Source organism: Octopus bimaculoides, chromosome 4 (assembly GCF_001194135.2).
Source record: "Octopus bimaculoides isolate UCB-OBI-ISO-001 chromosome 4, ASM119413v2, whole genome shotgun sequence".
NCBI classification, from domain to species: domain Eukaryota; kingdom Metazoa; phylum Mollusca; class Cephalopoda; order Octopoda; family Octopodidae; genus Octopus; species Octopus bimaculoides.
The window spans coordinates 114,872,134-114,881,952 of NC_068984.1; the positions used below are offsets into that span (position 1 = coordinate 114,872,134).

The 9,819-nt window shown below is 36.1% G+C and overlaps 1 protein-coding gene across 1 annotated transcript in view; it reads left to right on the forward strand.

Moving 5' to 3' along the window:
• The window catches only part of LOC106872117 (src kinase-associated phosphoprotein 2), a 14,134-nt gene extending 5,047 nt beyond the window's left edge, over positions 1-9,087 (forward strand). Inside the window, exons 3-7 of the mRNA XM_052967668.1 lie at positions 1,428-1,502; positions 2,228-2,344; positions 4,012-4,106; positions 5,357-5,453; positions 7,761-9,087. Of these exons, the coding sequence (XP_052823628.1) occupies positions 1,428-1,502; positions 2,228-2,344; positions 4,012-4,106; positions 5,357-5,453; positions 7,761-8,305 (929 nt within the window). The 3' untranslated portion in view covers positions 8,306-9,087. The remainder of the gene's footprint in view (positions 1-1,427; positions 1,503-2,227; positions 2,345-4,011; positions 4,107-5,356; positions 5,454-7,760) is intronic.
• The last annotated feature ends 732 nt before the right edge of the window (positions 9,088-9,819 follow it).

Consider the following 9,819-nt stretch of genomic DNA (forward strand, 5'->3'; position numbering starts at 1 on the left):
TATATATATATATATGACAAAAAAGAACAAGTAATACTATTTGTTATAAAATAAATAGGATATATAAACTAAATAACTAATTCTGGTTTAATAAAAAAAATCAAAGGGGACAACGTAGAAAATTTTAAAGAATGATTTCTCATTTAGGCACAAGGCCAACAATTTGTGGGGGAGGCACAAGTGAGTTAAAGCGACCCAGTACATTATTGGTGCTTTATTTTATCGACCCTGTAGATATGAAAGATAAAGCTAACCTCAGCAAGATTGAACTCAGAATGTAATGGGCCATAACTCTATGCTGCAAAGCACGTTGCCCGATGATTAGGCACAAGGCCAGCAATTTAAAGGGAAGAGGAAAGTCGATTAAACCGACTCCCGTTACTAGTAGAAAACAACAAACTCTAGGGAATTCATTATTATTTCGACTGGCACAAATTGTAAATCAATGCACTGGGTCCAATAGTATTTACTGACAGGAGGCCACAACATACATAGATCAGAATTGGGCCCCTAAGATCTGTGAGACACTCTGAGCAACTGCCCAGTGTGCTCATGCCTTAAGTCTGCACTGCTTCTTCTTCCCCTTATGACTGGGTTCCAACCTGGGCTGCAGCAACAAAGTTTACCTGCCACACTTCCCAGTCTAACATCACTGCCTCAGTGTCCTGAATACATTCCAGGCCAGTATCTGCCATCAAGTTGTTGATGTGAGTGTGACGATTTTTCCTCTTCTTACATCACCATGAAATGGGTTCCACAAGACTACTCTGGATGCTTCCAGTTCTGGGTGTTGCACCTAGTGACCAGATAATTGTAGCAGTCTACTTAATCTTCTCACTAACTTTTGGCAGGTCTCCATAAAGGCATTCGTCATATGTTGCTGCTATATCACATTTAGGGACATTCATTGCATCCATATCAAAACCAATGCTATTATATGGCAGTGAAACAAGGACACTGACAAAGAAATTGTCAAACAAGCTAGATGCTTCTGGGGTTGATAAAATAAAGTACTGGTCGAGAAATCTGATTTTATTTCTATGGTGCATCCTAGTTGTGAATGGAGTTATAACAGAAAACAAGACAAGATATTGTTTTTTAGGAAAAACTATCAATCACCTTATTAATTTCTCATTTTGCCATTAAATTGGGGTTGAAAATTTATATAGCTTGCAGTGGAAGCAAATATTTTCATTTCTTTTTTAATTATTTACTCTTAGAAGTTGAATACATCCAACTATTGCTAAAACATAACAACGAACAATGAAACATTCATAGGTCTCAAAGTTTTGCTAGTGATCTAACACTAACCCTAACTCAGCTGTTAGCATCTAGATTTGTACAAATAATAAAATAATAAGGAAGGAAAAAATTCTCAATTTATTTCACTGTATTATTGTTGAAATTTTGTTTTTCTTTCTTCACAGCAATTCCCTTCATAGCTGCCACAGACATTGTAAACGCTACCAAAACCGGCTTTTTAGAAAAGAAACGCAGAAAAGGTTCCGTTTTTGAAAAATATATTTCAGATTTGCAATATTTCAGCATATATGTTTTTTAATTTTATTTGTAACATTCTGATATATCATTGTCATCATCATCTCACATATATGTATGGCACTCTGTCGGTTATGAAAACAAGGGTTTCACTTGATCCAATCAGTGGAACAGCTTGCTCGTGAAATTAATGTGCAAGTGGCTGAGCACTCCACAGACACATGTGCCCTTAACCTAGTTCTCAGGGAAAGTTCACCGTCATCAAATCACCACAGGGAAAGTTCACCATCATCAGTTCACCATCATCAATTCACCATTTTTTTTCAATAAAATAGTTTTTAACTATTAATGGTGAGATATTAGGGATATATTTTTTTGGTGAACTTTCCTTGTGGTGAATTTTATTCAGGGTGAATTGATGGCAGTGAACTTACCTGTAATCTAGATATACACACATATATATGTGTACCTCTCTCTCTTAATATATATATATATGATGTTAAACAATATAGTCATCTCATCCAATCTAGCACAGATTAACAGACTTTTAAAAAATGAACTAGCAAATGAACAATATATATATCATCATCATTTTATGTCTGTTTTGCATGCAAGCATGGATTGGATATATGAGATTTGTTGTTCAGAAATTAAAACTATTTTTAACATAATAAATGTATCTATCATATTATCGTATGATTATTTGTGAATCAATTAATTTCTATTTCAGAAAATGTACTGCTTTTCAAGTCCTATCAAAAGCGCTGGTGTGTTCTCAAGGATAATATTTTATACTATTATGATAAATCTTCAGATAAACGTCAATTGGGTGCTTTTATCCTGAAGGGTAAGTTTCATCCACAATTTTTACCCTTTTCTTGTTCTTTTTGAATAATGTTTTGAAATTTGTAATTTTCATGCTTAGAGGGTTGGGTAGGAACTCTCTCTCTCTCTCTCTTCATGATGCCTGTTTTACAAATGTCAGTAATCATGGTCTTCTATGCAAAAGTCTAAAGATTCATGCATTTTCTTTGTAAAGATAAAGCAGTGTTTTCTCATTGTGTTCTACAATTCTCCAAACTCCTGAACTCTTGATCAAGAAGCCTTACCACCAGATGTGGTTTAATGTCTTTCCTGGGACATTGGGTAGGAACAATGATGGCTAAATTAGCAGAGTACTGGACAACTAGCCAAGCGATGAAGTCATATCTTGTGACTAGTGTTATGTTGTGTCATGGCTATGCAGGCAATGAGTATGTGTAGAGGTTAATGAGGCTATTGATACTGCAGCTGATTTTTTTGTCTGGGTTTAGTGTTTCATTTTTTTATCTGGGTTGAGTGTTTCATGGTGTACTCAGGGCTTCCATGAGAAATTTTGTGAAGTGATAGTTGTTTCTGGGTTCTGCTGGTGGTGGTAGTATTGGTAGTGAAAGGAGAACTCCCCTCAAAATTCAATGTAACTGAGAAGTTTTTCTTTTATATTTTTTATGAGCGAGAGGTCCATAAGTATTCATGGAAACTCTTTCTCAGATGTCTGGGCCCTAGATCAAGTTACTGTATGGATCCATCCCTTACAAACCCTGGTGGTGCTGCAATGTTGTGTGTGTCTTTGTAGTATTCTGGATTATTTTTGTAGTGTTGCTGGGTGATGTCATGTTCTAGGGTATTATAGCATCAACTGGATGTTAATGTTCTGGTGTGTTGTAATGTTCTTGTTAGATGCTATAATATTTTGAGGGTATTGTAGAGGTACCTGAGAATCTGGAGAAATGATTCTACTCTTAATGGCAGAGACTGCAAGTGTTAGAATTTAGTTCAACAACAAACTGTGCTTCTTGCGTCTCCAGATGGTCTTTCATTTTTAGTGGTTTGGGCAGCTAGTTGAAGGGTTTGCTGGGTTTGTATCTTATCAACACAGTATTATCTTCAGGATCTGAACAATCAACGCTTCATTGGTGCAGTCCATGTAAGGGAAAATAGATACAATGAGCTGGTAAAGCATATCTTATACATACATAGTGGAGACAAGTTTCCAGTGGCTTGTAGTAGGTGCCGAGTTCAAATTTTTCCCTGGGTGTAGCTTAGAGAAGGATGGGCCCTCTTGGCTTAATATTCTTAATCAAAACAAAATCTTTTAACTTACTCCATTGACATGATGATGCATGGCCTAGTGGGTAGGGTGTTGCACTCATGATTGTCAGATCACGGTTTCCAATCCTGGATCTGGTGGCACATTTGTGTTCTTGAGAAAGGCACTTCATGTCACATTGCTCATTCCACTCAGTTGTAAATGAGTTCCAGTAATAGCTAGGAAGCTAACACTGTGGTGTAAAAACATCCTGTTCAGGATGTAGTGATGTAATTTCAGTCACTTATCTGCTGTGGAAACTGAGTAAAACTCTAGGGCTCATGACAGACCTACTCTAATGACATAATAGATCACATGACCCTTCATTAACATCACTTTTAAAATTTGCTTAATTTTTCTTTTCTCTTTTGCATTTTTGCTTTTAGATTATGAAGTAAGAACAAATCCAAATGTGGTAAAAGAAGCGAGCAAAAAGGAGCTGAGTTTTGAACTTGTGTCTCCAGGAAAACGATCTTATCTGGTAAATTTTGTTTATAACATTTGTATATATTCTTATATAGATAGTACTGGATCTTTCTCTCACATTACTCACCTCATCATCCTTATTGCTGTGTCCCATTCTTTCTCCCTAATCCCTGATACTAATACCTTCTTTCTTTTACCTGTTCCTTCCATACTCTATCTTTCAATAGTATCTTCTCTGTTATTCTCTACACTACTACCCTCAGCTCACCTAAAATCATCACATTCTCATCTCTCTCTCTGGTCTATCTCCACGAACCCAAGATCCTGTCTTTTCTTCAATCATCCTGTTGCCACAGCCATTCTGGATCCTCAACATCCACATCTTTCTCTCTTTCATGAACCCTCCCCATCACACTTTCCTCCCTATTTACACTTTAATCCTTTAGCATTTGGATTATTTTGGTAAATGTAATGCTTATTTATTCACATTGCTCTGAATTAATCATGAATTGTCTTGTAGCATCAAAATTTTGATGATGTGATAGTTTATTTTTAGAATGACATTGTAGGGTAGGTGTGAGAGACAAGATCAGCTAGTTTGAACATTGTTGTTGTTGGCACTCCGTCGCTTATGACGTCGAGGGTTCCAGTTGATCTGATCAACGGAACAGCCTGCTCATGAAATTAACGTGCAAGTGGCTGAGCACTCCACAGACACGTGTACCCTTGACGTAGTTCTTGAGGACATTCAGCGTGACACAGTGTGACAAGGCTGACCCTTTGAATTACAGGCACAACAGAAACAGGAAGTAAGAGTGAGAGAAAGTTGTGGTGGAAGAGTACAGCAGGGTTCGCCACCATCCCCTGCCGGAGCCTTGTGGAGCTTTAGGTGTTTTCACTCAATAAATACTCACAATGTCCGGTCTGGGAATTGAAACCACGATCCTATGACCGTGAGTCCGCTGCCCTAACCACTGGGCCATTGCACCTCCACAGTTTGAACATAAAGCAGGCAGAATATTTTGGCCGGATACAGCTGGTTTAAATGCTAAAGGGTTAAACATAGGATAGCACTGAACTCCACCCTATACAATACACTCCCTCACCTTTACTACTCTGCTCTTCTCTTTTTCACAAACCTTCAACACTAATCCTTTCCACACTCCGCACCAACATTGTTTACTTTGTTACTCAGGCCATTACCATCCTCCCACAAAAATAGGTTCCCTTCATCATGCTTTACTCTCTCTTGTTATCCCATTTAAAGTTGAATTTACTTTTGATTAAACTATTTTATTTCTTTAGTTTGTGGCTCCATCCAAAGAAGAACTGGCTGATTGGAAGTCTTCCATTGAAAATGCTGCTTTGAATATGATGACAAGTTCAATGATGGATGATCAAGGTAACCAATTTTATCAATTCTTTTACCTTTTAGCATTCAAATTGGCTGATTTTCACTACCTTACATCCAGTAATATTTATTTTATTTTGAAAAGGAAGTTGCACTAACATATAATGAAGTTGTGGCTTTCATCCTTAGCCAATTTGCATTAGTATAGGGATGCTAATCATTTTTCAAACCCCTCATTCCTTTGGATTGATTGCTGTGAGTTTAGACTAAAGAACAAATAGAATTTCAAGGCTCTATCACCAAATAGAATTGTTGTAAGAATTTGTAAAATCTCTATTCTATGCAGAATCATTTATACACAAGTCACCTCCATTTTAATATAAAATCAAATTAGTGATTTTGGTCATTGAAATGTGGTTTTGTGAGTTACATGGCAATCGCACTTGTGTTGGTACTCGAAAAAAAGGCACCCAGTACTCTCTATAATGTGGTTGGCATTTGGAAGGGTATCTAGCCTTAGAAACCTTCCTTAAACTGAGATACTGGAACAAGATGTGTTCCTCTAACCTGTTGCATCCTGTCAAACCATCCAACACATGCCAACATAGAAGACAGATGTGAAATAATAATAATGATGATGGTGGTGATGAGGATAATGTTTGTTGCAATGCTGCGGTACCACCTTGAATGGTATAGTCGGCCACATCAACTTCCAACACTTATTTTATTGATATCAGAAGGATGAAAAGCAAGGTGTATATGGACAGGATTTGGCTTCAGATTGTAAATGGACATAACAAAAAAAGAAAAAAACAACAATTTATATTGCCTGATGCTCTACTGATTTTTACCTTCCACATGTCTTACAGGGGACCAGTAATTAGCCTGATTGGGTCACTGAAAACATACAATCAATAATTGTTCATAAATATATATACCTATGTATACATACACACGTGAGTGTGTATTTTAAAAAAAATCCTTATTTTATGAGTAACTGATTTTATCTGTAAATATACAAAACTTTGGCAATAAATATATCACTCAAGACCCAATCTTCTTGCACAGAGAGTATCTATGTAGTTGCTCAACTTGCTGGAAAAAACAGCCAAATCTTCCACAAATCTTACCTTATTATCTCAAAAATGGATAATGTAATTCTTGATAATACAATTGAACATGAGGTGTTCATGGCTGGTCACAACAATCTTCATGTGGTAATTCAATAGGAAAATACTGCTTAGTAGCTTCTATTTGAGATGTGATATATAAAATTTTAATTCAGTACTACAAACTTAGGGAACACTTGTCACCTTACAGAACTGTTAATGCTGACAGCAGTGAACTATACCACCCTGTGGTATCTACCACTCAGCGTTTAGTAGACTTGATGATTGAGACTTAAAATGTCATGACCACAAATACAGCATAGTGCTAATAATCAGACACACACTTCTATTCTGGTTGACCAATACTTTATAAGCTTAGCCATACTGCTGCATAAATGTGAAGGTGCGTAGCCTAGTGGTTAGAGTGTAGCGCTTACGATTGCAAGATTGTAGTTTCAATTCTTGGATCAGGCAGTGCATTGTGATTGTGAGTAAAACACTTCATTTCATGTTGCCCCAGTCCACTCAGTTGTAAATGAATTCTAGCAATACCTGGGAAGCTAACCCTGTGATGGACTAGTACCCTATTCAGGTAGGAAGTATTGTTATCTCTCACTTATATGTCAAGGAAATCAGGTTAAACTCTAGCCTTATGAATCCCGAGGTTCCTGACAAACCTAACTTAAGCTACTGCTGCATAAATCATGATATTGACCAGACTATAGGATGTTGTCACACATCACTGGTTACAATGTGCTTCACATTGTTTTACCTTTCAAGTGATACCACCCCACTGGCTCGGTGAGTAGGCCAACATTCTCACTGATTGGAAGATTTACAGCTGAGTGGGCTGGAACAACTTGAAATTAAGTGTTTTGCTCAAGAACACAATAAGCTGCCTGGTCTGGGAATCAAATCCACAATCTAGTGAACCCACAATCTAGCAATACCCTAACCACTACGCCATGTGCCTCCACTGGTGGTGCATTATCTAACACACTCACTGGTTCGATTTTCATTCATTTATTATTTATATTTTTCCTTCCAAAACTTTCATTGCTTTTGCAACTTTGTCAATGGATGTTGACTTTCAACTTCCATTGACAAAGTTGCAAAAACAACGAAGATTTTGGAAGAAAAAGCATAAATACTAAATGAGTGGAAATTGAGCCAGTGTGCGTGTTAGATAATAAGACATTAAGACTATGACTTTCTTCAGACGTAACAAAATATGTTTTGTATTTTTCAGATGGGGAGAGCATTTATGAAGAATTTGATGAAATCTTGCCTCTTAATGGACGGCCATCCATTGCTGAAGAGGTGTATGATGATAACTTAAACTGTCTGCCAGATGATGTTGAACTAACATCAAGCAAGAAAGCTGAGTTGCCTCCTATCCCAGGGTCACCGAAGCACTTGCTTCTCAAATCTAATGCGTCTCCTCCTCCCCCAGCTCTGCCAGAAAGAAATCCTCCAACTGTCCGCCCCACTGAACCAGCTGCCACCGATGATGGTCTGATAGGAGAAGTGTACGATGATATTGGCACCGATGTACAGAAGTTCCTTCGAAGCACCAAAGTGGAAATAAAGCCAGATGACTATGAGAACATCTATTACAGTCTTTGGGATTGTGTGGCAGATGACAGCACCGAGCTTGCTTTTAAAGAAGGAGATCTGATCAGGATTCTGAATAAAGAATATGATAAGCAGTCTTGGTGGATTGGAATGCTTGATGGCCAGATTGGTCTGGTGCCAAAGACATTTCTCACAAATGCCTATGAGTTAGTTGCATGAAGATATTTGATATGCTTGTAGAAGAGATGTAACCATTAACAAAGCTATTCCTCATTATTTGTGTTTGTTGTACTATGCCATTTCTGAACAAAAGAATGATTTTATTATTTTTTTTTATTTTAAAAAAGAAATCTGTTATTGTATTCTAAAATAATTGTATTATCTATGTTATCATTGCTAATGACATCATTTTAATCATCATTATCATCATCATCATCATCATCATCATCTTCATCATCACAATCATTGAATAATAAAGACTCTGTGTTTTTCTATTAACGAACTGTATTATAAAATCATTTATATCTCACCAAATAGTTCTTATTTTATTCATTTGTAATAAGTTTAATTTGAGTCTTTAATGATTTTTTTCCCATTTTTCATCGATAAATGGAAAAAAAAAAACCCCTAATAACTTTGGTTTGGAAAGCAACCTGCTCTTTTTTTCTATTTTCTTTTATGTTTATCTATAAAATAGGGAAAGAAAAACAAAGTTGTCACACAGATAACTGAATAATTACTGCCTCTCTGTCATGATGTTTCATAAATGCTGGCAAATGTGGTATAAACAAAATAGGTTTCTAGAAGAAATATAAAATCTATGATTTTTTTTTTACTCTATTCCATGTGAATCAATTGCCTTCACTCTTGCTTTATAGTTCCAAATGATGTGTAAAGATAATTATTTTTGTTTTATTATTTTTATTGATTAAAAGTGCTATGTAAAAGAAAAAATATAATATACATGTTAATCTCATCCCGATGATTAATATATGATCTGATTTGTTATTTTCTTGTTTTATTATTTCATGATGTTCATGATACAATTGAATTGCCATTTTTTCTTTTATACTGGCCTCATTAATTGGACTGCAACCATTCAGGGGATACCATCTTCAAATGTTTTAGTTGATCGCAATTACTACCCACCAGTATTTGTTTCAGCTTGGCATCTCTTTTATCAATATCTACTTATTCAATTGCTAATGGTATGTGTCTTTTTACAAAACATGTTTTATACCAGTAAATCAGTAAACATAAACAATATACATTCATGGTGGTGTACACACACACATGCACACACATGAGCATATATACACACACATATGCGCACACAAGCATACACACACACACACACACACACACACAAGCACATAAATGCAGAACAAAGTGGAAAAAATAGTACTCAAATACCGAAGGTAGAGTAATATGCTTTTTATTAAAGCCACAAAAATCTTCACAAACTATTACTCAAAGTTTCATATGACCATTTGTAGGGCAGTTGTGATATTAGTAAATTTAGTATGATCACATCTGTCTGATGAATGGTAACTGAGTAACACTTTGTGAAAATTTTTTGGCTTTAATAAAAAGTATATGTGTGTGTGTGTGTGTGTGTTGTTTGTTGGAAGAAAAAGAACTTAATACCTTAGTATAGGTTAATAATATTTTTATTTTGCTTGAGTCAGCCTGATGACTCAGTGTATGCACAGGGGTAACTGCAGAGTATCAAG